Source organism: Trifolium pratense, linkage group LG1 (genome assembly GCF_020283565.1).
Source record: "Trifolium pratense cultivar HEN17-A07 linkage group LG1, ARS_RC_1.1, whole genome shotgun sequence".
In the NCBI taxonomy this organism is placed as follows: Eukaryota; Viridiplantae; Streptophyta; class Magnoliopsida; order Fabales; family Fabaceae; genus Trifolium; species Trifolium pratense.
Window position 1 is genome coordinate 12,356,124 of NC_060059.1, and position 27,884 is coordinate 12,384,007.

Consider the following 27,884-nt stretch of genomic DNA (forward strand, 5'->3'; position numbering starts at 1 on the left):
ACATTATGTCAAATGCTTCAGGATCATAAGAAATGCTCCAAGATCTTATAAATCTCACATTCCATTCACAGTCAATGTGAGACTTAACCATTCACAGTCGATGTAAGACTTGACCATTCACACTTGAAATCCAACAAAATCCCGCAAGTGTGAGTCCTTACATCCTATAGTTGATCTAATATCAGGATTCACTCCTGTTCCCCCACCAAGCCGACCAGTGGCGGAGCTAGCCCGACAAATTGGGGCGGCCGCTATAAATATAAATCGAATATGCAAAAGAAATTACTAAAAAAAGACTTATTATATTGAGAGTCTGCCTAGTATGGATATCTCAAAAATAGTCAAAAGGTGGACCATTAACATGTTTATTAAATAAATTTTAAAAATATATTATGAAATATATTTTATGTCAAATGTGTAAACTTCATACTTTTTAATTAGTTTTTGTATTTATGTTTATAATATTATATGCATCTCTCTAACAAAAATTTAAATTTTTTTAACAAAAGATTGATCAAACATGAATTTTTATGCACAAACTCTATTTTAAATAAAAATTTGAGTACTTTTTTCTCCAAAAAAAATATACTTGAATACTTGGACAAAATAAATTACACATTTTAAGACATCTATAAATTATTAAACAATAAAACATTAGAAGGGATGCTTAAAAAAATAAATTAAAAAGTATATTTGAATCATTTGAATTATGGGACGTACAAATAGCGGGGGTTTGACACCCCCGCAAAATGCAAACCTGTTAAAGAATACTGGATTTTATGGTTTGAAACTCCCGCAAAACAAAATATAACAAACTATACGGACTGTTTAGCGGGGGTTTACAACCGCCGCTAAATAGTATACCTATGAAAAAAAATTAAAAATTCTAGGCCGGGTCATGCCCTGTCCAGCCCATGAAGGACTCCGCCCCAGAAGCCGACCCAAGGTAGAGAAGAAACATAATTACTGTTTCATATATGGTGTGTTTGGTAAAGAAGAAAAAAAGTGAGAGATAGATAGCTAAGAGAGAAATTGAAAAGATTGGGAAAATTTCTCACATTTGGATTGCCGAGGAATAAAGGAGAGATCAGTTTATTAGTTTATACTTTATGGTGAGACCCAACACTTTTTATTTTCTTCTCTCATGTGCCAAGAAAGCTGAAAAAGGCTTATTTTTGTATACTTGTTTCCAACGTTGGCCTACATCCAGAACAATGTTCTAGGTCTATTTGATATATAACATGTATGTATCGGACAAAATAATATATATCAAAACAATCCGGTATAACATTTAAGCTATTGAATAAATTTTGTCTTGTACAATATTTTTTGAATAAAAAGTTATTTTAGTATTTTATATGTACAACTTATTTGAGGATAAAAAAATTCTCATATCCCTTCTCTTATTTTTGGCAAAATTACACTACAGGTCCTTTATCTTATTTTTTTGTAACAGTTTAGTCCTTTATCTTTTTTTTGTAACAATTTGGTCCTTTATCTTTTTTTTTGTAACACTTTGGTCTTTATCTTATTTATTTATAAAAAATAAAGGACCAAACTGTTACAAATAAAAAAAGATAAAGGACCAAACTGTTACAAAAAAGGGACTAAAGTGTTAAAAAAAAATAAAATAAAGGACTAAAGTGTTACAAATAAAAGATAAATGACCAAAGTGTTACAAAAAAAAGATAAAGGACCAAGTGTTACAAATAAATAAGATAAATGACCTGTAGTGTAATTTTGCCCTTATTTTTTTAATAGATCAAACACACGTATTATTACATCTCAGTCAAAACAAATTTAGTCCGATTTATGTCATTATTTTTAAAAATAAGTCTTTTTTTTAACGATTAGAGAAGATGCTTTTAATGTTTAATCAATAAATCTTCTCTCTCTCTCTCTCTCTCTCTATATATATATATATATATATATATATATATATATATATATATATATATATATATATATATACTCAATACATTTCTCTCTTCTCTTACATCTTTCTCTCTTCTCACTTTCTCTTCACAACTAAACATATCATTAAGGTGAATTTAATGACAGATCATCTTCATAAGTGGTCTACAATAAACCAACAATTTAAAATCATTAGACATTTTAACGCCGGTCAATATATAATATCATTTAAAAGTAAAAAATTCACGACCCCATTATCATTTAAGATGGTGATTTGGCTAATGTCGATTTTTTTTGGAACAGACTAATGTCAGTTTAATACAAACTACATAATTACTTCCTTTTGTTTCAATCAAACTAATTTTTTTTTCTATATATAGTTCGATCATTCATAAAAATAAAGAGAATCATTAACAAAAACTTCTCCAAAGGAAAAATGTTTCAATAGGCACAAACAAAAATGACATGTGTTGGTACACTCACAACATAAAAAAAAATATTAAAAGAAAATAATTAAAATAATATTAATCGATATGATTATTTTATTTTCTTTTAAACTTTTTGATTTGTGTGTGCCCAAATATATTTTATTTGGGTTTGTTCTTAAACATTTAAATAGTATGAGTCAACAATGACACGATGTCATACTCATAAAAAAATGAACACATACGACATAGAATTTACCTTCACCTCTATTTAGTCTAGCCATGATTCATTAACAGACTTTGTCTAAGATGACCGTCTAACATGATCAAGGGTGATTCAAGTGGTACATGATGTACAAGTACAACTTGTAAAATTCACCGTTAAATATGAGTCAAAATTCACCGTTAAATTTTGAAAATTTTTATAATGTTATTAATAACACCATACACCATTTAATCTACTTTTCATGTTAGAGGTGTCCTGATTAACATCGTCACATGTTAGAATTTTTGTTCATATTCATTCATACATAAGTGTGGCGAATGGCGATGTTATAGTCATATACTATTTTCTTAATAGAAAAGATTAATCAATGCTATATAACACTAGTTAAAAGAGCTAAATATTAAAACTTGTATATTCTAATTTTAATATAAAATTTATTTATTTTATTTTTTGTAAATAGTACTCTTGAAAACACTAGGTGAGATAATTTTTCTTTTAGGGCACATCTTAAAGAAGTACTGTACTCAAGATCGGCCATGAATGAAGAAGGCCCCGAAAACAAAAGCCATGCTAGCTTGCTTGCTCCTACCTAGTCAGTCTTGTGTTGAATTAAATAATGGGAAATGCTAAATGATGTCTCCGGACACTTGTTAAGCATACTAAAAAAAGAAAATAAATGGCAAAACTAATGATAAGAGAGAATAACTTTATACTACATTTTAAAACATTAAATACACAATTTACGAGATAAAATTTTCATATTGATATTCTTAATCAGTGTCCCAGGCACTGGTTAACATTTTCCTTCCTTAAATAATTGCTTACTAGTAACTTAGTTGTACTACTAGAGTGATTTTTGAACATTCAAGTTTGAATGGTCAAAAGTATAGGTAACCAAGCCAGACTTCATTCACGTTCACACTACATTTCTCTATTATTTTTTAATTCACTCATTCACCTGACAATATAATAATATAACAAATAAATAAATAAATAAATAATTGGAGTGGGTTTTCTTCCTTGACTGTCACCAGCGCATTATAGCACACCACACAAAAAAGCAGAGAGAGAAAGAAAGAACAACTCTCCCTCACACAACACAACCCATTCTCTCAACACATACTTTCGTTTCATTCTTTCTTGGTATGTTAGTATTTATTTATTTTCTATCATATCATATACTACTACTACTACTACTACTATATCTTACGGATCTAAATCTAATTTATTTCATTTCAACCACTTCTTTCTCCATAGTAGATTTTCTTCCTTCTTTCCTTTTTTATTTTTTATTTTTTTTATAATTAATTAATTAAAATTAATTTTATCCTCTTTTTTTTCCCTCAATTTTTTAATTTTAATTTTCTCTCCGTTGTAACTGATATTTGTTTCTTTGTCTTTTATATGTGTCTGATTCTCTGTATTCGTTAATTTTGTTTTATAAATTTAGATCGACTTTTGTCCCGTTCGATTACAAGGATCTTCGGTTTAGGGTTTTTCTTTTTCATCAATTTTCCGTTGGATTCATCGATCTTTGATTACAAAATGGTTATTAATTTATTGCTTTTAATTCATGTTTTGCCTATTTAGTTTTTGATTAATGTTCAATTTTAATGACAAAAGGTGTTTAATTATGATAGAATTGTTCATTCTGGCAGGTAGATGAGTGGTGAGTAGTTACAATTGAAAGTTTTTTAAGTGAAGATGGCGGCGTCCGTTGGCGTGGCACCGACTTCAGGTTTTAGAGAAGCCAGTGGTCATGGTGAAATTGGTGTTGATGATATATTGCCAGAGGAAATGAATGATATGAAAATTAGGGATGATAGAGTATGATGCTCACTTTGTTAATTTTTTTACAATTTTATTTTGTGTTTGTTTTGTTTTGATTTTAAATTTCAGGCGCGGTTGTTAACGGCTTTATTCTGTTGTAGGAAATGGAAGCCACGGTTGTTGACAGCGGCAATGGAACCGAGACCGGACATATTATTGTGACTACTATTGGTGGTAGAAATGGCCAGCCAAAGCAGGTATACTTTCTCCCTTTATTGTTTGTGGGGTTTCAAATCATTTAACTCTTTCACCGTCTAACCGGTTTAGTATTTATTAATATTTGTGTTCATATGTCCCACCAAAAGAATTGCTGTGGTTTTGAATTAGCAACAAATGCATTGTTCTTGAAGTTGAAATGGGGTTTGAAATTATGTCTGTTCCTATGCCTGCTGACTACGATCTATTTACATTGACTAGTATATGATTGGTTGTCGTGTCAAACATGTTTCTGTTGTTTGTCTCGCGACTTAGCAAGTATCTATCTTACCAATTGTTAATAAATGATGAACTGGTGATGCTCTATGAGATACTATTGGATAGGGTGCAACTTCATATGGTGTTGTTTTATCATATTCTCTTTGATTTTCTATATTCTACATTTTCTTTCTCAATCTGTTAATGTTTTTATTTTTTATGTCGGAATAATTTTATATATTTCTGAATATCTCAGACTATAAGCTATATGGCAGAGCGTGTTGTAGGACATGGATCATTTGGAGTTGTCTTCCAGGTAACAATATGTAACGGTTAACTGGATGACTAATGTTACTTTAGTTTTTTCATCATAGTAGCATATGATGACTTTAGTTCTGATATCGTGTATGATTGTAGGCTAAGTGCTTGGAAACTGGTGAAACTGTGGCTATCAAGAAGGTTCTTCAAGACAAGAGGTATAAGAATCGGGAATTGCAAACAATGCGCCTTCTTGATCATCCAAATGTCGTCTCTTTAAAGCATTGTTTCTTTTCAACCACCGAAAAGGATGAACTATACCTTAATTTGGTACTTGAGTATGTTCCCGAAACAGTTCATCGCGTGATTAAGCATTACAACAAGTTGAACCAAAGGATGCCAATGATTTATGTGAAGCTCTATACGTACCAGGTAAGACAGTCACCTAAACCTTTCCTTTTCAGCTCTTACCTTGTTGTGGTTGTAATGATTTTGTTGGTATCTTGCAGATCTTTAGGGCATTATCTTATATTCATCGTTGTATTGGTGTCTGCCATCGGGATATCAAACCTCAAAATCTATTGGTACGACCGCTATTTTATTGTGCATATACCCTACTTCAAATTTTTGTGTCAATACTGCTGGGTGGAAAATACTTACTGAATGCTTTTCTATGTAGGTCAATCCACACACCCACCAGGTTAAATTATGTGACTTTGGAAGTGCAAAAGTTTTGGTATGTTACATGTGTGCCGGCATGTCTGCTTCACCTTTCATTAGTTTCTTTTCAACCGTCTGTTGTCTTGAGTTAGATGGTAGTTTAATTTTTTGACCTTATTTTGGTCCAACTTTTAACAGGTTAAAGGCGAACCAAATATATCGTACATATGTTCTAGATATTATAGAGCACCTGAGCTTATTTTTGGAGCAACTGAATATACTACAGCTATTGATGTCTGGTCTGTTGGTTGTGTTTTGGCCGAGCTGCTGCTTGGACAGGTTGGTAGCTGTTGGTGTAATATCCTACAATTTTGTAATTTAGTACATTTAATTGAAATATTTATTTGCTTTTCCCAGCCGTTGTTCCCTGGCGAGAGTGGAGTTGATCAGCTCGTTGAAATCATCAAGGTATTTTTGTGATATTGTTTAACTCATTATTGCGGCAAATGATTTATTTATTTGCACTGTATTACTTTTTCGAGCTTGATATACTTGGTTAATAATTCAATTAACTTGTAACATTATTGTCTGTATGTTGAATGGTTGATACGGAGTATTGTCTTTGCTTTACCCTTTTAAAAATGATTTGGCTTAATTGATGAGTTGATCAGCTGGATAGGTGGCCTTGCTTTTTTTTAACACAATGCCAGTTTCTTACATATAAATGATCCATTTATTGTTTATTCTGATAGGTTCTGGGAACTCCAACAAGAGAAGAGATTAAATGCATGAATCCTAATTATACAGAATTTAAATTCCCTCAAATTAAAGCACATCCATGGCACAAGGTAATAAAATAAATAAAATTTTATGCTTTATTCTTAAGCTCATCTTACTAATGTATTCATAACTACTTATTGTACACTAATGTATATTTGATGATTTTGTTGCACTAGATCTTCCATAAGCGCATGCCTCCAGAAGCTGTTGATTTGGTATCAAGATTATTACAATACTCTCCAAACCTGCGGTGCCAAGCTGTGAGTATACGATTTCTTGTAGATCTTTCAAACCTACCTTTTCTAAACAATTAGAATTGGTGGTTTCTCAGTCATGTAATGGTTCTTCAAGTTTGTATCGGCAGTTTTATGGTTTCTAATCTAGTTAGTCAATGACTGCTTTTTATCCTCTGAGGTTGTATATAAATTTTTTTGTGTATTATTGCTTTATGTGCTGCAGTTAGATGCCTTGACCCATCCTTTCTTTGATGAGCTTCGTGACCCGAATGCTCGCTTGCCGACTGGTCGTTTCCTTCCACCACTATTTAACTTCAAACCTCACGGTATGCTGTTTTTTGAATAGGCTATTGTATTTGTGCTTTGCCGATCTTTTATTTTCATCAATAGTTTTGGGCTTGTTACTGAATTTGTGTTATTGATACCTGTGTACCAGAACTAAAAGGAATCCCAGTCGAGACCTTGGTGAAATTGGTTCCAGAGCATGCAAGGAAGCAATGCCCGTTTCTTGGCTTGTAATATGTTGTGAAATGTAACAAAATTGCAAGTGTTGTATCCGTATGAATGCTGTGCATTCATTCTATTTGACGATATGATATTTATTAGTATCTTTGTTGTATTCGGTTTCCCTGTGAAAGAAAATTTAGAGATATATGCTACCCAATATTACCCAACCCCCAAAGGGTATTCAGAATACCCTGTTTCTTGTACCACAGCATATTGTAACATGCAATAGAAGACAGGTGTATGCAATTATCTAAATGTTGTATCACTATTTGTATTTGTGGAGATAATGACTGGTTGCTGCTTAATTTAGTTTTGCATAGCATTGTTATTGGAAGTTTCAGTTATGTCCTTATCTGCTTGTTTGTTTTTGCCTCCTTTGTGTTGGTAGTTTCTGTTGTTTCAGCATATCACTGTGTCTATGTCTCGTTCCTCGAGGATTGCTCTATTATGAAAATATTGAACTCCACTAGCAGATCTTACCTTGACCAGTGTCTGATGTGCAAATTATGCTCACGCCTCCAATCAGATCCAGGTACCTGCCTACCAACAGGAAATAGCACTGGAAGTAATGGACATTGCTTGTTATCGCGGTAATCATTTGAAGAACACAGCTCAGATTCTTGCATTTGGCTGTTTAGATGCTCATTCCCGTGCTCCTTTGGTCAAGTCCACAATGGTAAAATCCTTTGGAAATGTACTTGATGTGAATGGCAAATCAGCTGAGAATTCAAGTATGGTCTTCCTCTAGTTATTTGCCTAAAGATTTATTTGATTTTTTATGATATTCTTTTATTTCTATTTAGTTTCTTCTAGAATGCTCTTCTACTATATTATAAAGTAGAAAAGAGTATCTAATAGATATGTTCTCTTGTAATTTTTCTCTTTTTTTTTTGTCATGGATATTTCTTGTTTATTATATTTTTGGGTTCCTATAGTGCATGTTTGGTATATCAGTGAGCTTTTAAGAATCAAAGTGAGTCACTGTGATTTAGCAAGTCACATGAAGCCATTGTGATTATACAAAACTTGTTGCGATATCAAACATGCAATTAGTCTCTTAACTGTATTACTACATTCCTTTCAAAAAAAAAAAAAACTTTATTACTACATATTTTTAGGATTTCAGACTAGATTACGTTTCCAACTTGCAAGTAATTTTCAAAGGTATATACTTTGATTTGAGAGAAATTCCACATGATTTTGGCTAGGGAGTTGAATCCTACTAATAATCAAAGGTTAAGACCTTAATTTTTTGGTCTCGGGTCTACGGTCAATTCAGTGGTTCCAACTCTCCAAGTGGTTGGATTGTTGGTGTAGTACAACTGGTTATCCTTAATTGTCATTTGTTAATGGCTGAAGCAATTATAGAAACGTATTTTCTGATTTTTCTGTCAGGTGACGTTGACTACGTTTAGTTATTTAAGATAATTGAAGAAAGCTAGTAATATCTTTATGAATTTGTTCTATATAATTGACAAAGTCAAACCGGACCTTATTTAACTTAGCTTTTTTTAGAGCTTACGTAATTTTTGTATATTATTATAAGTTCAGTGTTGGTTTTTATTCTGATTTATCAGTGAAAGACTTATTTGTAGATTATGTTGTTTATTTTGACTAAACCTTTTCATTGATACTCCTTTCGGTTTTTCTTATAGGAAACACTTTAATATTTTTTTGGTCCTTTTATAAGAAATATTTTTTTAAATTTATTTTTTATTAAATATTTATTTTGGTAATTTTTATAATAAATGTTCTTTAAATTTATTCTTTATTAAATATTCATTTCATTTGTACCCTTATTAACTAGAGATCTATTTCTTATGTTAGTTCAAGGTTAATTTTGGAATAAAAGAAAAATTAGTTTATTTGGTTATGTGATTTTTTTTAAGTATTTATTATAAAAAAGACCGAGAGAGTATTAACTCCATTTCTTAATATAAGACCAATTTGAAAAATTATGGAGATTAAAAAATTTGATTGTAGTATTAAAGATGAGCTTATAATTTGAAATATGTTGATAAAAATATGATTAATAACCTTAAAATTTTAAAAATATAAAATAAAAATTAAAAAAAGAAACTTCTGGTTTTAATTATTTCTACAAAAAAATAAAATAAAAGCTTATGTTCAAAGACGGAAGTAATACAAACGTACTAATCAATAGAAAAGAATTACACACGTTACACGTTATATATGTGAACCAGTCCACAACACACACCACCGTCCACCGCACCACTGCCACCAAACGATCGCAACCACACCATCGAACCACCGCCATAAGGGTATTTCTTTTCTGCTCTGTTTCAATCTCACTTCTTAGGTATCACAAAACCCTTTTTTTCTCAGATTTTTTGTTGAATGTTGTTGATCGTAGTACCATTGATGTTATTGTTCATTGGAAGTGATCACTTATAAATATGTGTGTTGATCATCATTTTATATTACAATAACAATAAAATGAGCTCACTTTAAAGACTAAAGAGATGTATGGCACTATGCTTCTGGATCTTCTTGAATCCACAATTGTTAAAGACTAAAGAGATGCATGGCACTATGCAAGTTGGTTAATAAAGTGAGCTCACTTTCTCCTCTGGATGCTGCTCCTCCGTCCCCAACACCGCAGGTAATTAAATACACAGGGAGTTGCGAAACATAGTTTCTTTTCGGCACCATGTTATAAATTTGTCACTGTACCATACGTTCTGAGCAGTCTACATGTATGCATAACTGATACAGGTTTACAATTTATTTATCTGAATCCTATTGTTGACATGACATGCTTTAGTTTCATTAGTCATTACTGTGCATCTTCAGCACTTTGAGATGTTGTTGCCAATAATAGTGTTATGCTTTCATCAGGTAAGTAAGCGATTCTATGCTCATAGAATCTGTCTTCTTGCTTCATCAGATGCATTCAGAGTAATGTTTGATTGTGGTTATAGAGTGTGTATCAAGCTTTGTGTGTTTACCAAGTTACCTTTGATGCATATTCTGCTTTATCAATATTTTCTCAGATTTGTTAATTTTCATTATTCTTTACCTAGAAATGCAACATGAATACAAATTAATTCATGTTAGTGAGAGCTATCAACTGACCGACAAGATTTCGGATCAATGTTCTTTATACATTGTGGTCTGCTTTGTATATAATAAACCTAACAACTTAAATTTAATATTGCAGGAAAGAGATGCCAAAGATATAGAAATTCCTAACATTAGATGGGATGTGTTTGAATTGGCTCTACTTACTTGAAATGAAAGGATATATTATGCTGAATGCACATGGTATTAACGATCAAGTTCCAAACCGATATTACCTTGTTTCAATCCTAATTTCAAACTAAAATCAAATTATGAACCAAAAACCCTCTTATATAACAAAACTAAAACTAATATATGTACACAATGTGTGCTTGGCATTTCAAAAAACACTAGGTATTGAGGCTCACTCCCAAGCTTTTAGCAAATCGCAAATGCACGCCCATCAAATATACACAAAAGGAGCGGAGTTAGTGTTTCGGCTACTCAAAAACTACTCCGCTGCATCAAAGGCAACTTAGGATATGCCGCTGCTAATTGGAATGATGATCCTATGCGTGTCTCAGTGTCTGGACAAAAATGTGAAACTCAAGCTTCATGAATCATTACCGTGTAAAACACAACAAACAAAAAGAATAGAACAAATCACCAACCCAGCAACAAGATTAATCATATGAACAAACTGAATTAGGTACCTAAGTTAATTGGCTCCAGCTCATGGATACAAAACCATGAAGACCATTAGCTACAATACATCATAATTTACGGTTAACTAATATTTAAAGAATTTAATTTACAATTTTACACATACGTCTAATAATATATTGACACATCATGTAATGTGTTTTGAAACACATGACGTATCACATTCATTAAATGATGTGGTAATACATTATTGAATGCCTATGTAAAATAATTTTACACTGACAGTGTACAACAATTAAACTCATATTTAAACTTACCTAACAAATATTTTAAAAATATCTAATAAATTGGCAAAAGTTATTTTTTTTAATAAAAAAAAGTCATTAATTAATTGATTAATAATATAATTTAATTATACCACGAAGCATAAGGCTTAGGCTCTGTTTAATAATTGATAGGTGAAAAGCTAGCTTATAGCTGATAGGTTAAAAGCTAGCTGATTGAAATTAAAGTGTCTGGTAAAATTAGCTTTTTAAATGATTGATAAATATAAAAAGACATAAAAGGACATTTATATGTAGTGGATAATTTTTTATTTTATAAAAAATAATAACATTAAATTAAAGGTTAAAAATGCAAAAAACGGTAAAAAACTATAAGTATAAGCTCAAACGCTACTTGAAATAACATCTCAAAAAAAGCTATAAACTCGTGAAAAAAGCTTTTTACCGAACACTTTTATTTTTTTCAAACAAGCTCATAAAGTAGTCCAATAAGCTCTAAGCTAGCTTATTGAGCTTACAAACACACCTTAGTATAAAGAAGAGTTGGGGGCGTGGCTATGTGTGTGGAAAGGGAAAATGCCAATAAGAAAGTATTACTGCGAATACTGCGAAAAGCAATTTCAAGACACTCCATCGGATCGAAAACGTCATTCTGCAGGCATTCAACACCAGCAAGCCAAAGCTCGTTGGTATGATTCATTCAAACCCCAACAACACAACCCTAATATTCCACCTAATCAACCCTTCTGCTCCCACTTCATCAACACGGTACTATTACTATTACTATATGATTCAATTGTAATTATTTCAACTCACTCGCTCTATGTTTTCATTTAATTTGATTTACTCTATGTTTAGGGTTTTTGTCGTTACGGCGATTCTTGCAAATATTTTCATCCCAATACCAACAACAATATGCAGCAACATCAACCAATAATTAACAACACACCAGGGGATGTAGTTGTAGAAAGCATGGGGTTGTCTTTGGGCAATTTACCTCCGTCGCTGCAGCCACCGCCTGAGGGTGGATACCCTCACATTCCCTTTGTCGACTGGGGATAGAATTGTAATTGTATCCATCCATACTGCCTAAGATATTCTAGAGCGACAAACTAAATTAATTAATGTTGCTAATTTTTTATTTTTATTATTAAAAGAATTAGATCGACTTTTGTCCCGTTCGATTACAAGGATCTTCGGTTTAGGGTTTTTCTTTTTCATCAATTTTCCGTTGGATTCATCGATCTTTGATTACAAAATGGTTATTAATTTATTGCTTTTAATTCATGTTTTGCCTATTTAGTTTTTGATTAATGTTCAATTTTAATGACAAAAGGTGTTTAATTATGATAGAATTGTTCATTCTGGCAGGTAGATGAGTGGTGAGTAGTTACAATTGAAAGTTTTTTAAGTGAAGATGGCGGCGTCCGTTGGCGTGGCTGTGACAGGAATTAAGTATAGTTTAATAGTTTATTTTAAATAAATAGTTTATTTTATGTTATTTACTCTTTTAGCCTTGAGAGTTGTATTTAAAGGTCTTGTGCCTCATTTGAAAGAAATGAATCAATATTCAACAAATTATCTTCTTCTCTAAACACAACTCTCAATTTATCTTTGCATAATCTCACTTGTACCGAATTCTATTCAATTCATTAGAATTCCTACTTTGAGACTTGATTCTATCGGTTTCGTCCCTAGAATCTAATTTATCGGTTACAATTGGTATCTAGAGCCTTCGATTTGGCGCGTTAATGGCTGCGAAATACAAATTGGTGAAAATTTTGAATGTTGAGGAAGCGGAAGAAAAGATGGAAATGGGTATATGTTTCATATGCGATAAACCTTTTAGTGTGGAACATCAATTGCTTCATCACACAAATATTCAAATGATAATGAAGCAAAATGAAGAAGAAACTGAACTGGACAATGAAGGTCCTATAGAGCAGAAGATGAATGAGGGACATGGTTCTAAATCTGCAGAAGCTTATTCCCTCACCACCGAAACCACCACAGTTCCTCCTAAATCACAAGGTATAGACACATTCAACCACAGCCAGAGGAAATGAATGATATGAAAATTAGGGATGATAGAGTATGATGCTCACTTTGTTAATTTTTTTACAATTTTATTTTGTGTTTGTTTTGTTTTGATTTTAAATTTCAGGCGCGGTTGTTAACGGCTTTATTCTGTTGTAGGAAATGGAAGCCACGGTTGTTGACAGCGGCAATGGAACCGAGACCGGACATATTATTGTGACTACTATTGGTGGTAGAAATGGTCAGCCAAAGCAGGTATACTTTCTCCCTTTATTGTTTGTGGGGTTTCAAATCATTTAACTCTTTCACCGTCTAACCGGTTTAGTATTTATTAATATTTGTGTTCATATGTCCCACCAAAAGAATTGCTGTGGTTTTGAATTAGCAACAAATGCATTGTTCTTGAAGTTGAAATGGGGTTTGAAATTATGTCTGTTCCTATGCCTGCTGACTACGATCTATTTACATTGACTAGTATATGTTTGTTGTCGTGTCAAACATGTTTCTGTTGTTTGTGTCGTTACTTAGCAAGTATCTATCTTACCAATTGTTAATAAATGATGAACTGGTGATGCTCTATGAGATACTATTGGATAGGGTGCAACTTCATATGGTGTTGTTTTATCATATTCTCTTTGATTTTCTATATTCTACATTTTCTTTCTCAATCTGTTAATGTTTTTATTTTTTTATTTTTTATGTCGGAATAATTTTATATATTTCTGAATATCTCAGACTATAAGCTATATGGCAGAGCGTGTTGTAGGACATGGATCATTTGGAGTTGTCTTCCAGGTAACAATATGTAACGGTTAACTGGATGACTAATGTTACTTTAGTTTTTTCATCATAGTAGCATATGATGACTTTAGTTCTGATATCGTGTATGATTGTAGGCTAAGTGCTTGGAAACTGGTGAAACTGTGGCTATCAAGAAGGTTCTTCAAGACAAGAGGTATAAGAATCGGGAATTGCAAACAATGCGCCTTCTTGATCATCCAAATGTCGTCTCTTTAAAGCATTGTTTCTTTTCAACCACCGAAAAGGATGAACTATACCTTAATTTGGTACTTGAGTATGTTCCCGAAACAGTTCATCGTGTGATTAAGCATTACAACAAGTTGAACCAAAGGATGCCAATGATTTATGTGAAGCTCTATACGTACCAGGTAAGACAGTCACCTAAACCTTTCCTTTTCAGCTCTTACCTTGTTGTGGTTGTAATGATTTTGTTGGTATCTTGCAGATCTTTAGGGCATTATCTTATATTCATCGTTGTATTGGTGTCTGCCATCGGGATATCAAACCTCAAAATCTATTGGTACGACCGCTATTTTATTGTGCATATACCCTACTTCAAATTTTTGTGTCAATACTGCTGGGTGGAAAATACTTACTGAATGCTTTTCTATGTAGGTCAATCCACACACCCACCAGGTTAAATTATGTGACTTTGGAAGTGCAAAAGTTTTGGTATGTTACATGTGTGCCGGCATGTCTGCTTCACCTTTCATTAGTTTCTTTTCAACCGTCTGTTGTCTTGAGTTAGATGGTAGTTTAATTTTTTGACCTTATTTTGGTCCAACGTTTAACAGGTTAAAGGCGAACCAAATATATCGTACATATGTTCTAGATATTATAGAGCACCTGAGCTTATTTTTGGAGCAACTGAATACACTACAGCTATTGATGTCTGGTCTGTTGGTTGTGTTTTGGCCGAGGTGCTGCTTGGACAGGTTGGTGGCTGTTGGTGTAATATCCTACAATTTTGTAATTTAGTACATTTAATTGAAATATTTATTTGCTTTTCCCAGCCGTTGTTCCCTGGCGAGAGTGGAGTTGATCAGCTCGTTGAAATCATCAAGGTATTTTTGTGATATTGTTTAACTCATTATTGCGGCAAATGATTTATTTATTTGCACTGTATTACTTTTTCGAGCGTGATATACTTGGTTAATAATTCAATTAACTTGTAACATTATTGTCTGTATGTTGAATGGTTGATACGGAGTATTGTCTTTGCTTTACCCTTTTAAAAATGAATTGGCTTAATTGATGAGTTGATCAGCTGGATAGGTGGCCTTGCTTTTTTTAACACAATGCCAGTTTCTTACATATAAATGATCCATTTATTATTTATTCTGATAGGTTCTGGGAACTCCAACAAGAGAAGAGATTAAATGCATGAATCCTAATTATACAGAATTTAAATTCCCTCAAATTAAAGCTCATCCATGGCACAAGGTAATAAAATAAATAAAATTTCATGCTTTATTCTTAAGCTCATCTTACTAATGTATTCATAACTACTTACTGTACACTAATGTATATTTGATGATTTTGTTGAACTAGATCTTCCATAAGCGCATGCCTCCAGAAGCTGTTGATTTGGTATCAAGATTATTACAATACTCTCCAAACCTGCGGTGCCAAGCTGTGAGTATACGATTTCTTGTAGACCTTTCAAACCTACCTTTTCTAAACAATTAAAATTGGTGGTTTCTCAGTCATGTAATGGTTCTTCAAGTTTGTATCGGCAGTTTTATGGTTTCTAATCTAGTTAGTCAATGACTGCTTTTTATCTTCTGAGGTTGTATATAAAAAAGATTTTGTATTATTGCTTTATGTGCTGCAGTTAGATGCCTTGACCCATCCTTTCTTTGACGAGCTTCGTGACCCGAATGCTCGCTTGCCGACTGGTCGTTTCCTTCCACGACTATTTAACTTCAAACCTCACGGTATGCTGTTTTTTGAATAGGCTATTGTATTTGTGCTTTGCCGATCTTTTATTTTCATCAATGGTTTTGGGCTTGTTACTGAATTTGTGTTATTGATGCCTGTGTACCAGAACTAAAAGGAATCCCAGTCGAGACCTTGGTGAAATTGGTTCCAGAGCATGCAAGGAAGCAATGCCCGTTTCTTGGCTTGTAATATGTTGTGAAATGTAACAAAACTGCAAGTGTTGTATCCGTATGAATGCCGTGCGTTCATTCTATTTGACGATATGATATTTATTAGTATCTTTGTTGTATTCGGTTTCCCTGTGAAAGAAAATTTAGAGATATATGCTACCCAATATTACCCAACCCCCGAAGGGTATTCAGAATACCCTGTTTCTTGTACCACAGCATATTGTAACATGCAATAGAAGACAGGTGTCTGCAATTATCTAAATGTTGTATCACTATTTGTATTTGTGGAGATAATGACTGGTTGCTGCTTAATTTAGTTTTGCATAGCATTGTTATTGGAAGTTTCAGTTATGTCCTTATCTGCTTGTTTGTTTTTGCCTCCTTTGTGTTGGTAGTTTCTGTTGTTTCAGCATATCACTGTGTCTATGTCTCGTTCCTTGAGGATTGCTCTATTATGAAAATATTGAACTCCACTAGCAGATCTTACCTTGACCAGTGTCTGCTGTGCAAATTATGCTCACGCCTCCAATCAGATCCAGGTACCTGCCTACCAACAGAAAATAGCACTGGAAGTAATGGACATTGCTTGTTATCGCGGTAATCATTTGAAGAACACAGCTCAGATTCTTGCATTTGGCTGTTTAGATGCTCATTCCCGTGCTCCTTTGGTCAAGTCCACAATGGTAAAATCCTTTGGAAATGTACTTGATGTGAATGGCAAATCAGCTGAGAATTCAAGTATGGTCTTCCTCTAGTTATTTGCCTAAAGATTTATTTTATTTGATTTTTTATGATATTCTTTTATTTCTATTTAGTTTCTTCTAGAATGCTCTTCTACTATATTATAAAGTAGAAAAGAGTATCTAATAGATATGTTCTCTTGTAATTTTTCTCTTTTTTTTATGTCATGGATATTTCTTGTTTATTATATTTTTGGGTTCCTGTAGCGCATGTTTGGTATATCAGCGAGCTTTTAAGAATCAAAGTGAGTCACTGTGATTTAGCAAGTCACATGAAGCAATTGTGATTATACAAAACTTGTTGCGATATCAAACATGCAATTAGTCTCTTAACTGTATTACTACATATTTTTAGGATTTCAGACTAGATTACGTTTCCAACTTGCAAGTAATTTTCAAAGGTATATATACTTTGATTTGAGAGAAATTCCACATGATGTTGGCTAGGGAGTTGAATCCTACTAATAATCAAGGGTTAAGACCTTAATTTTTTGGTCTCGGGTCTACGGTCAATTCAGTGGTTCCAACTCTCCAAGTGGTTGGATTGTTGGTGTAGTACAACTGGTTACCCTTAATTGTCATTTGTTAATGGCTGATGCAATTATAGAAATGTATTTTCTGATTTTTCTGTCAGGTGACGTTGACTACGTTTAGTTATTTAAGATAATCGAAGAAAGCTAGTAATATCTTTATGAATTTGATCTATATAATTGACAAAGTCATACCGGAGGTTGTTTGACCCATGTTTTTTTTAGAACTTATGCAATTTTTATATATTATTATAAGTTTGTCAAAATTATTTATAATAAAAATAATTTATAAAATTACAATTTTCACAAGTTTAAACTTATAAAATAACATAAAACTTAATTTATATTGTATAAGCTATTTGTATAAGCTCTAAAAAAAACTGGGTCAAACGGACCCTCAGTGTTGGTTTTTATTCTGATTTATCAGTGAAAGGCTTATTTGTAGATTATATTGTTTATTTTGATTAAACCTTACCTAAGTTAATTGGCTCCAGCTCATGGATACAAAAACCATGAAGACTATTTTTTTTTTTGATAATGTAAACCATGAAGACTATTAGCTACAATAAATCATAATTTACGGTTAACTAATATTTAAAGAATTTAATTTACATTTTTACAGATACATCTAATAATATATTAACACATAATGTAATGTGTTTTGAAATACATGACGTATCACATTAATTAAATGATGTGATAATATATTATTGGATGTCTGTGTAAAATAATTTTACACCGACAGTGTACAACGATTAAACTCATATTTAAACGTACCTAACAAATATTTTAAAAATATCTAATAAACTGGCAAAAGTTATTTTTTTTTAATAAAAAAAAGTCATTAAATAATTGATTAATAATATAATTTAATTATACCAGGAAGCATAAGGCTTAGTATAAAGAAGAGTTGGGGCGTGACTGTGGCTATGTGTGTGGAAAGGGAAAATGCCAATAAGAAAGTATTACTGCGAATACTGCGAAAAGCAATTTCAAGTAGGGGTGATCGCGGTGCGGTTTGGTTCGGTTTTGAGTATAAAAGTCATCCTAACCGCGAGATAAAAATGCATGCGGTTCGGTTTGGTTCGGTTGATTTTTAAAAAGTCATCCAAACCAAACCAAACCAAACCAATGCGGTTTGGATCGGTTCGGTTGGTGCGGTTTAAAACATAACGATTGTACCGAACAATTTTAAGCATAAAAAAAAAAATAAAAAATTGAAGTTCCAAAATAACATTGTAGTACCAACAAAAATTATTTATCCAAAATAACATTATAGTAACTTACAATTTTAAATATATAAAAAAATTGAATTTTCAAAATAACATTACGGTACCGATAAAATTTGTTTATTTAAAATAACATTACAACACCAAAATAAAATTTCAGTACAAAAAATAAAAATAACTTGAAGTTCGATTAATTTGGTCGACTGACTTGGTAATTGGGCATGTATATTGGAATATAAATATATTTTCTTTTACGATATTGGAATATAAATATATAATAGTAACTTAATGCGGTTTTTGCGGTTATCCGCGGTTTTTGCGGTTTGCGGTTTTGCGGTTTGCGGTTCAGTAAGAAAGCCATCCAAATACATTCAAACCAAATGCGGTTTTTGCGGTTTTCGGTTTGGTTTGGTTCGATTTGCGATTTTACTTTTGGATTGGTTCGGATACGATCACCCCTAATTTCAAGACACTCCGTCGGATCGAAAACGCCACTCTGCAGGCATTCAACACCAGCAAGCCAAAGCTCGTTGGTATGATTCCTTCAAACCCCAACAACAACAACAACACAACCCTAATATTCCACCTAATCAACCCTTCTGCTCCCACTTCATCAACACGGTACTATTACTATACGCGTATGATTCAATCATAATTATTTCAACTCACTCACTCTATGTTTTCATTTAATTTGATGTACTCTATGTTTAGGGTTTTTGTCGCTACGGCGATTCTTGCAAATATTTTCATCCCAATACCAACAACAATATACAGCAGCAGCATCAACCAATAATTAACAACACACCAAGGGATGTAGTTGTAGAAAGTATGGGAGTGTCGTTGGGGAATTTACCTCCGTCGCTACAGCCTCCGCCTGAGGGTGGATACCCCACATTGCCTTTGTCAACTGGGGATAGAATTGTAATTGTATCCATCCATCCTGCCTAAGATATTCTAGGGCGACACACTAAATTAATTAATGTAGCTATTTTTTTATTTTTTTTAAAAGAATGAGACTATTCTATCTTGATTTGTAAACCTAAAAATGTTGAAAATTTGTTAAGTTGAATAATGTGGCGTTTTGGATTGAAATTCACAATCTAATATGTATGAATGTTATGTGATTTTTATCATCTTGTTACATAGTGGGTCATTAATAAGATTTTAATAATTTTAATTAATATAGAAAAATGTCCCCAAACAAAATTATCATGGATAATTAATTTTATTCTGTTTGGCTTCTTTTATGAATAACATTTGAAAATGAGTATTTTGATCATTTAAACAAATAAATAAATAGTAATACATGTATAATAGGACGAGTTGGATAACTAATTAGGTCGGTGAGTGCACAATTGTATTTAAAAAAATTATCGATCGAACATAAATTTTAAGTCAATTGATTATGAATGAAATGCTATAAGCATCTTTTTCTAAAAAAAACAAAATTGTATTTCTATTTCTAAATAACAATTTTGTAGTCTCAAAAATAATAATTGCATTTATTACATGCATATCTAGCTATATCTTTCCATCAATAAAAAGATTTATTAACAATGTTTTCTTTTTTTTTGGTTACAAATTAACAATGTTTTTTTAAACAAATTAACAATATCTTTATCTCATCAAAGAATTGATCCATGTACCAATCGTTAGTTGGTTCAGTGGTGATTGGTGATGAACTTGGTAGGGAGGACCGCTGTTCGATCCCCCACAACTGCGATCGGGAGGGGGCTGGAACCACTTGATGCCAGAACTGACCCCCGAACCAGATTCAACTGGTGGTGAAAAGCCGAAAAAAAAAGAAGAATTGATCCATGTATAAAAAAGAAAAGAAAGTGTCTAATTAGAACATAAAAACTAAGGAGATTCAAGGATACAAAACATTGAATCAACAATCCTCCGTTGACTTGACGTTGAACCACATATCCTCCGTAACAATCAATAACTCTAGAATGGATGAAGAAGAGAAAACTAATTTCCATGAATAAAACATGTGTATGAAGATACATTGACCTTCCTCTTCTTCTTACTCGGTCTCCTCTTCCTCTACAAAGAATATAATAAAAGAAGAAAAAATTAATAATCATGAAACTCTATTGCTGCAATCCTGCAAACTCCTCGCAAAATAATCAAATTTGAAAAGATTCAAAACACCACTTGTTTAAATGACGACATAGATGCGCTTATTGGATGTTCCAAATGATTTTACCCAACAAAAAAAATATATGTTCATGCATCAATATAGGAGAGGAACAAGAATCCATCAATATTTGTAAAAGGTAGTACTTAGCATTAAATAAATAATTTCTAGTATTTATTTTACACGGTAATCGCCAGTTGTTGGTTTCGTTTGTTTTTATTATTATTATTATTATTATTATTATTATTATTATTGTGAGTCAATAGTTTTAACGAGTTAAGATCCACTCCAGTGCTATATGCTCCAGTTTTTTAAGTTCTTTTTATAGATGAGCGACACATGGAAAAATAAAATTACTCAACGGAATCATTAAAACTAGAAAATTATGTAGCTGCAATCAATTTTAGACTGTAATTTTAGATTTCAATTTTTGTTTATAATCTTCTGCATTTTTTTTATGCATAAATAAAATCTTATACCTATGTTTTATTTTTACCAAATCTTATAATAAACGGAGTGATAAGTTTTTATTCACCAGGGTTATTTTGTTACAATGATATTGCTCTAAATGTTTTCAATTAAAAATCAGTTTTGTTATTTGTGAATACAAAATCAGGGGCGGATGAGTTAAGGGGCAAGGCCATGGTCCGCCCCAAGTTTCAAGTTTTTCATTTTTTATAGGTATGTATACACATATTTTTAGTTTAAGATTATATTATATATATCAGTGGTTGTAATTACAAGCAAATCAAGTAAAGTAGTCTATTGGTAAACAGACTCATCTTTTATTGTGAGGAACCTAAGTTCGATCATTGTGCTTACAATTTTACTTATATCATTCTTTTTACAACACGGCCCCCCAAAAGAGAAACCAAGCTCCGCCATTATATTATACAAAATTTGAGATTGAAAAGAGTAAATGGTGCGATGCTGGAGGAGTCTGTGGTTGAGAGAGAAAGGTGATTTTTTTTTTATATTGTGATTCCTTTTGTTTTCTAATTAAAAAAAAAAACTAATTTTAGTTTTTTAAAATTCAAACGGTTGATTCATCTTTATTCCACATGTCACGAGCATATAGAAATAGAGTGAATTGGAATTCATTTTAAACTCAAACTATCTAAAATCATACTATTGAATCAATGGATATAATGTTTTATCCAACAATATGCAATCTTACTTTCATGATAAGAAAAATTAACAACATTAATCATTTGCTTCTTTAAGATTTGTAAAAATTGGTTAGGGCTCTTGTAAAATGTATTTAAAATATCGTTTTAAATCGTAAACTCTATGAATTTTAGATTTTTAAGTATAATTTCCGTGTTAAATCGGAGCTAAAATAATAGTATACCCTCACTGTTTTTTTTTATAAGCAAAAATTCATGGTTGAATAATTGATTATCTGGTCAATATTATAGACCAAATACATCAATTATTTAATGATTCTAAAAAGAGAGTTTTTGCTTTTAAAAGGGGTGGAGGAACAAAAGGCGTATATTAAGAGTTAGACATAAAATAATTTTTAGTATTCGTGTGTTCCCAACAATATCTCATATTTTTATGCACGTGTACGAAAAAAATAAAACAATACAAAAAGAATATTTTTTTTTTACTAATACAAAAAGAATATATGAAAACAAGGGATAAACAAAATAAAAGAGTAATTACATTTTGATAAAATAATATAATATTTTATTTAAATATAATAAGTTTTTTTTGTAGATAGACTAAATGATGTTCGACCTAGCAATTTTAACATTTTTGTCAGTTAAGCTAAGACTTATGGACATTTAAATATATTTGTGAACATTTAAATATGATAAGTTATTTGATAAATAATATATGCATAAAAGTTGTTAAAAAAAACGATACATAATATAAAGAGATTTTGTAAAAATAAAATAAAACCATAAGGGTTAAAATATATGTATTTCAATCATATATAATATTCAATCTAACATGACATGCATGATTCAAAAAGTCATATATGTGAAGAAAAAAATGTGAGCGATATCATTTTTTTATAAGATATATTGATAGACATATAATTGTTGTCTTATTTGTTATTGAAATTCATGATTATAATCATATTTAACTAATGAGAATAAGAGAAAATCAAATAAGTGTGAATTATCTTCTTTTTTTTTTCAATGTTGGCAATGAGGATTGAACCTAGGACCTCATGCATACTACCAAAATCTCTCACCACTAGACCAAACCTAGTGGTTTATTTAAAATTTATTTTTAATTTAAAATTATTAATATATTAATATTATTATATTTCCTTTATTTAATATTCATAACACTTAAATTTCTAAATTAAAAATAAAATTATTAATTTTATATTATGTTCAAAATTAAATAAGTTAATATATATATTTTTGAAATGTTGAAATCCGCTAGTGCTTTGAGGTGGTAAATGCAAAAAAAAAAATTACCGTGTTTCAATTGCAAACGAGAATGAACCATGAACATGAAGTTCGTGTTCCAACTCCCACAATTGCACCAATTAAATATTAATTTATTTGTGTTTTTGTTTTTTCTGTTTTACCACCAGTTTAATCTGGTTCGGGTTCAGTTCTGACATCAAGTGGTTTCACCTCCCTCTCGATCGCAGTTGCACCGATTAAATATTACTTTAGATTTGGTTGACTTTCTTTATACTAAAAATCACCATAAAACAAATGGCTTCATCAAATCTATAATGAGAGCAAATTAAAAAGAAAAACAAGAGCAATATTGACGACAAGTGAAATGAACATTTTGCTAAAACAAATGTGTAGCCACTTTTTATTTCAATTTCATAACAATATTTTATTATCATGACAATCATAATTTATAACAATCATATAGTTTATAACATTTCATTCAAGGTTGTACACTCATGATTCATGGTAACACCAGAACACTTAGATGAGCTGTGTGTTACTAACATATTGTAGCAAGTACCTCTAATAAGGAAGCAGCAAATTGCATTTGGATTTCTTCATTTATCGTAAAGAAGAGTGGCACGTGCACGAAAAGGGATTTGGTTCCGTTTTGCTCCGCAAACCGAAGGGAATGATAGTAAACGTAATTGCACACAAACCTTCCTGCATCATCAGATGTCATTACATTATAACCTTTCTTTGCCAAAGACTTGGTGATCTCCTCCACAGGAAGGGTAGTCTGCATAAAATTAGGACACACGACAAAGTTAGGACACAAGAGTGACGACTGTGTCAAAAACTGGAAGATCCGTTATGGCGAAGTTTTGATATGGAAATTCATGTTGTCTTCAATATACATGCCATCATGATGCAAATACCGATTGAACAAATAATTTATGCCTTGTAAGTTTTGAGAAATGAAGAGCACAAAGTTTCTAGATTCTAAGAACTCGAAGATAATTGAAAACCATGCTAAATGATACTTAGTTAAAATACTTGCAACGACCCAAAATAAATGTTATTCAAAAATAAACCTCAACATTTTAATATTTGCAAAGTAAAAGAAAAACCAGTGGTCCAATTTACCTCTCGTACTTTTGAAATGGGGCCATCTGAAGGAACAATGGGAACTTTCTGCAACATATAAATTTTGGAAATGTCACTAAAGGATAACAGAGTACTTTACAATCAGGCCTAAAAGGTTTGATGAAGGCAAGTTTAAAATGTATCCACTACTCTAATTTCTAGTCTAACCTGGGGCTTCCATCCCAATTCATCGGGACAACGAAAGGTAGCCTCATTGACAGCTTGACGCTCTATTGCGAACCTTGTTGCACCACTGTTAACCCCAAAATGCAGCTAAACAAACATAACAGAAATTGACACGGCATAAGATTCATGGATGATTAAATGACTACTATTGAAGATAGTTGAATTCAACCAAGGAAATGTCCTAGCTAACTGGGCACCTTACCATTATTTCAGTTCTATGCTAATTTTTTTAAGAACTTTTCACTTCAAATTTCAATGATCTTTAGTCACAGTTAATTTCATAATGATCATTGAGATTATAAAGACACTAGTTTACCCAAATTTCATAGAGATATAAAACATTATCTGATTGCATAAATAATAAAAGATCATACATAACATGTGAACCTACATACGAAGTTTGAGTAAGGATCCTTACTCAGTAAACATAATAAGATAAAGGACCTCTAGTGTAATTTTTCCGTAAATAAATGGGCATCTTACCCAAATAATTTTATTGGAAGTTGAAGATTCAGACTCCTTGCCAATAACGGCAGATTGCAATGTCTGGTACAGCGGAATAAGGGCTCCTTGTCCAGCAGTATCAAGAATGCTGCAGCTTCCAATAACTAAACCTTTTGGCAAACCTTTCTTTTTTACATATTCAGTCAAATTATTCACAATTGTTTCTGTTGGATTCTCTGAAACTCCATGGAATTTCTTGAAACCTGTTATATGAACTGTTGTTACGGCAGCTGAAGGACCTTCAGACCCCATCTGCTGTTAATATTGGTCTATTAATATTTAGAGCTTCAACCACAAAGTATTGTTTAAAGTACCTGCATTAAATCATGAGCAAAATGATTAACAAGTGCAAAAAAGACAAAACTTTCTTCTTATGCAGTAGATCATACACAAAAAACATTACATATCATAATCTAAAATCATCGGTTCAAAATACAATAGGATCCCCCCATCAGAGATTAAAACAAAGAAAGTCTACTACTACAATTTGGACCGCGATATCATCACATCAATATTTTAAACCTCTTCGACAATTGTGATTCTGTTGCAGTCTACGACCACAACAGGATCACAATTGTTGATTGAGGCCCTATCAATTGCAGTTGGTTGCAATTCTCACAAATATTAAGCATCGTGATCAAACTGCAACTTAAAATCTCGACGGTGACACTGAAACACACACTCCACCAAATTTCAAGACTTAACAAGAAACACAAATCAGAGAAAGTGATCAAAGGGAAAAAAAAAAAAAGTTCACCCATTTAATTCAAGAACTCAATTTTTTCCTCAAATTTTGAGTCTTTAACAGTAAGCAAGCTGAAAACAGAATTGGGTCATGATATAATCTCACAATTGATGAAAAATCAGTTTCAAATTCCAATCATGACACAAAGAAGATCAAATTGTTATGAAACAAAAACAAGAACAAACATCCAATAATTTTCAACATGTTTTTTTACACAAATACTATAATAGTCTATGATGATCACACGACCAAATGATGAAAGAACAAGGAATATTATTAATTACCTCGAAATATAAAAAGAACATACTAATAATTAAGAATAAACATGTTTTTTTAATTTTTTTGTGAGAATTAAGAGAGAGAGAGAGAGAGAATTATGATATTCCTATTTCTTACCAGAAAATGCAAAGAAGACAATCTTGAAGTTGGGTTCAGAGATGACACATCCTTGTTCAGTCTTATCTACTCAAAGCAAATTAACTGGTGAAGATTCCGATTAGATTTAGAAATAAAAAAAAAAAGAGACAGAAAGAACCAAAAATAAAAAATAAATAATAACAGAGGTTGGAAAGTGCGAGTCGCTTTCATAAGATTAAATAAATAAAGCAAAGCACAACGTCATTATGATAATTCACACCTAAAATAAATTCTGCTTCTTTTTCTACACGTAGCTTGGGTTACTTCTGTAATCTGTATATAGAACGCTAACAACTCGGTCTCATAATAATTGTTGCGTTTATAAAAAAACAATTTTTTTTACAAAATATATTTAATTTTTAATTATACTGTATCATATAATTAATGTTAGGTGTTTCAGTCTCCTTATGCATAGTTCAGTTGGTAGAAATATCACAAATAATATGCAGATTGGGATTTGAATCCTCAAACCTCAAAGTGAAATTCTAATCACTAGATTATTTGACGAAAAAATGTTAAAGTTTTTCATTTTCCAGTTTTTTTTTTTTTTTTTTCATTTTGAATTTTATGATAATGGAAATGAAAAGTAAAATCGTCATTTTTTTTTCTTCTTTTTTGTCTTATTTTCTTATTCTTCTTTTTTATCATATTTTCTTAGGTTTCGCTCGAGTATTTTTTGTTAGCGCGACAATGGTACCTTGTTTCACAAGCAGTGTATGAATACTATCCAAAACTGAAATTTGATGATAGAATAATTGAGAGAGAAATGATTGTTGTTTGTAACTATGATTCATTGAGTAATGATTGGTGAATGTTTCCACTATTTATAATGTTTCCTTGTTGGTTAAGTAACAAATTTAACCAACTAACGAATAGAAAGTTGTTATTAATTAACTAACTAATCACTACCATTATGGATTAACATTTTAACACACCCACCCATAATTCTACACACATGTCAAGCCTAATTGTTCCCTCAAGAACACAAATCTATCGACCTGACCTTCAAAGCCTTTGTCAATCCATCTGCTAGTTGCACTTTTGTTGGACAATATGCAATTTCAAGCATTCCCTTCATAATTGTTCCCTAATGAAATGAAAATGAGTCTCTATATGCTTGCTTCTCCCATGTGAGATTGAATTCTTGGCTAGATTTATGGTTGATCTATTGTCAATAATAAGCTTTAGTGGCTTCTACACTTCACACTTCACTTACTTCATCAAGGAGTCTAGCCAATTTGCTTGACATAATGCAAATGTATCAGCTATATATTCTGCTTCACAAGAAGCCAATGCAGCGGCTAGCTGTTTCTTTGTACACTGTGAGATTGCAGCATCATCGTACTATAAAATCTACTAAAATATTTTTATTGAAGATGTTCTAAGAAACGTCAATTTTGAACTAGCTTAACAAGTGGACCTTTTTGAGTAGGGTTGAGCTCCACCTTAAATACATGCACTAAATAACTAAGCAAGTTTGGTCCAATAGAGGTGGCACATTGACTAGGTGTCCATATTTTATGCACATTTTAAAGGAAAAACAAAGACAACATTTACCCAAAGTTTATGGCTCAATCAATAATTAAAAACAATGTTGTGAAAGTAAATTAGATTGCAATCCCATCTCCAACTGAGACCACTCAATCGATCTCATCCACTTGAAAATTAGTGTAAAAGTTGGTAATCATCCCTACCCCGGATCTTAATT

At 31.8% G+C, this 27,884-nt stretch overlaps 5 protein-coding genes across 15 annotated transcripts; 4 read left to right on the forward strand and 1 right to left on the reverse strand.

The window, feature by feature from the left end:
• The first annotated feature begins 3,479 nt into the window (after window positions 1–3,479).
• Window positions 3,480–7,602, forward strand: LOC123886639 (glycogen synthase kinase-3 homolog MsK-1). Of its 6 annotated transcripts, XM_045936132.1 has the most exons (14): window positions 3,711–3,821; window positions 4,016–4,113; window positions 4,224–4,392; window positions 4,497–4,592; window positions 5,066–5,125; window positions 5,227–5,499; window positions 5,577–5,651; window positions 5,747–5,803; window positions 5,926–6,066; window positions 6,145–6,195; window positions 6,480–6,575; window positions 6,684–6,767; window positions 6,967–7,069; window positions 7,180–7,602. In XM_045936132.1, exons 3-14 carry the CDS (start codon window positions 4,270–4,272, stop codon window positions 7,260–7,262), a joined length of 1,242 nt encoding a protein of 413 aa, XP_045792088.1. In that variant the 5' UTR covers window positions 3,711–3,821; window positions 4,016–4,113; window positions 4,224–4,269; the 3' UTR covers window positions 7,263–7,602. The 6 variants fall into 6 exon arrangements, with proteins under 6 accessions (XP_045792048.1, XP_045791910.1, XP_045792088.1 ...); XM_045936092.1 differs by lacking the exons at window positions 3,711–3,821; window positions 4,016–4,113 and adding an exon at window positions 3,480–3,708; XM_045936186.1 differs by lacking the exon at window positions 4,016–4,113.
• A 4,169-nt stretch (window positions 7,603–11,771) lies between these two features.
• LOC123887269 (zinc finger CCCH domain-containing protein 3) lies at window positions 11,772–12,673 on the forward strand. 3 transcript variants are annotated; one of them, XM_045936661.1, is made up of 3 exons: window positions 11,772–11,986; window positions 12,077–12,284; window positions 12,590–12,673. In XM_045936661.1, exons 1-2 carry the CDS (start codon window positions 11,795–11,797, stop codon window positions 12,278–12,280), a joined length of 396 nt encoding a protein of 131 aa, XP_045792617.1. In that variant the 5' UTR covers window positions 11,772–11,794; the 3' UTR covers window positions 12,281–12,284; window positions 12,590–12,673. The 3 variants fall into 3 exon arrangements, with proteins under 3 accessions (XP_045792617.1, XP_045792682.1, XP_045792549.1); XM_045936726.1 differs by having other exon boundaries at window positions 12,077–12,290; window positions 12,590–12,668; XM_045936593.1 differs by lacking the exon at window positions 12,590–12,673 and having other exon boundaries at window positions 12,077–12,501.
• On the forward strand, window positions 12,590–16,526 carry LOC123886974 (glycogen synthase kinase-3 homolog MsK-1-like). 3 transcript variants are annotated; one of them, XM_045936337.1, is made up of 13 exons: window positions 12,590–12,673; window positions 12,949–13,249; window positions 13,415–13,510; window positions 13,991–14,050; window positions 14,152–14,424; window positions 14,502–14,576; window positions 14,672–14,728; window positions 14,851–14,991; window positions 15,070–15,120; window positions 15,404–15,499; window positions 15,608–15,691; window positions 15,891–15,993; window positions 16,104–16,526. In XM_045936337.1, exons 2-13 carry the CDS (start codon window positions 13,172–13,174, stop codon window positions 16,184–16,186), a joined length of 1,197 nt encoding a protein of 398 aa, XP_045792293.1. In that variant the 5' UTR covers window positions 12,590–12,673; window positions 12,949–13,171; the 3' UTR covers window positions 16,187–16,526. The 3 variants fall into 3 exon arrangements, with proteins under 3 accessions (XP_045792293.1, XP_045792225.1, XP_045792364.1); XM_045936269.1 differs by having other exon boundaries at window positions 12,650–13,249; XM_045936408.1 differs by lacking the exon at window positions 12,590–12,673 and having other exon boundaries at window positions 12,710–13,310.
• Window positions 16,527–18,325: 1,799 nt separating this feature from the next.
• Window positions 18,326–19,807, forward strand: LOC123887175 (zinc finger CCCH domain-containing protein 3-like). Its single transcript, XM_045936488.1, has 3 exons — window positions 18,326–18,433; window positions 19,135–19,287; window positions 19,378–19,807. Exons 1-3 carry the CDS (start codon window positions 18,386–18,388, stop codon window positions 19,612–19,614), a joined length of 438 nt encoding a protein of 145 aa, XP_045792444.1. The 5' UTR covers window positions 18,326–18,385; the 3' UTR covers window positions 19,615–19,807.
• Window positions 19,808–23,564: 3,757 nt separating this feature from the next.
• On the reverse strand, window positions 23,565–26,468 carry LOC123887469 (pyrrolidone-carboxylate peptidase). 2 transcript variants are annotated; one of them, XM_045936820.1, is made up of 5 exons: window positions 26,156–26,468; window positions 24,994–25,328; window positions 24,493–24,597; window positions 24,325–24,372; window positions 23,565–23,977 (listed from the first exon to the last, which is right to left on the reverse strand). In XM_045936820.1, the coding sequence occupies exons 2-5, from the start codon at window positions 25,264–25,266 to the stop codon at window positions 23,738–23,740; spliced, it is 666 nt and encodes a 221-aa protein (XP_045792776.1). In that variant the 5' UTR covers window positions 25,267–25,328; window positions 26,156–26,468; the 3' UTR covers window positions 23,565–23,737. The 2 variants fall into 2 exon arrangements, with proteins under 2 accessions (XP_045792776.1, XP_045792832.1); XM_045936876.1 differs by having other exon boundaries at window positions 26,044–26,165.
• Window positions 26,469–27,884: the final 1,416 nt, after the last annotated feature.

Coding starts and splice junctions, on each gene's coding strand:
- LOC123886639 (XM_045935954.1), top strand. CDS start 4,270: ATGGCGGCGTCCGTTGGCGTGGCACCGACTTCAGGTTTTAGAGAAGCC. Junction 5,126..5,226: donor CATTTGGAGTTGTCTTCCAG/GTAACAATATGT, acceptor GTATGATTGTAG/GCTAAGTGCTTGGAAACTGG. Junction 6,768..6,966: donor CAAACCTGCGGTGCCAAGCT/GTGAGTATACGA, acceptor TATGTGCTGCAG/TTAGATGCCTTGACCCATCC.
- LOC123887269 (XM_045936661.1), top strand. CDS start 11,795: ATGCCAATAAGAAAGTATTACTGCGAATACTGCGAAAAGCAATTTCAA. Junction 11,987..12,076: donor GCTCCCACTTCATCAACACG/GTACTATTACTA, acceptor CTCTATGTTTAG/GGTTTTTGTCGTTACGGCGA.
- LOC123886974 (XM_045936337.1), top strand. CDS start 13,172: ATGAGGGACATGGTTCTAAATCTGCAGAAGCTTATTCCCTCACCACCG. Junction 14,992..15,069: donor CCGAGGTGCTGCTTGGACAG/GTTGGTGGCTGT, acceptor TGCTTTTCCCAG/CCGTTGTTCCCTGGCGAGAG. Junction 15,500..15,607: donor AAGCTCATCCATGGCACAAG/GTAATAAAATAA, acceptor TTGTTGAACTAG/ATCTTCCATAAGCGCATGCC.
- LOC123887175 (XM_045936488.1), top strand. CDS start 18,386: ATGCCAATAAGAAAGTATTACTGCGAATACTGCGAAAAGCAATTTCAA. Junction 18,434..19,134: donor ACTGCGAAAAGCAATTTCAA/GTAGGGGTGATC, acceptor CCCTAATTTCAA/GACACTCCGTCGGATCGAAA. Junction 19,288..19,377: donor GCTCCCACTTCATCAACACG/GTACTATTACTA, acceptor CTCTATGTTTAG/GGTTTTTGTCGCTACGGCGA.
- LOC123887469 (XM_045936820.1), bottom strand. CDS start 25,266: ATGGGGTCTGAAGGTCCTTCAGCTGCCGTAACAACAGTTCATATAACA. Junction 24,373..24,492: donor AATTGGGATGGAAGCCCCAG/GTTAGACTAGAA, acceptor TATATGTTGCAG/AAAGTTCCCATTGTTCCTTC. Junction 23,978..24,324: donor CCATTTCAAAAGTACGAGAG/GTAAATTGGACC, acceptor AATTTTATGCAG/ACTACCCTTCCTGTGGAGGA.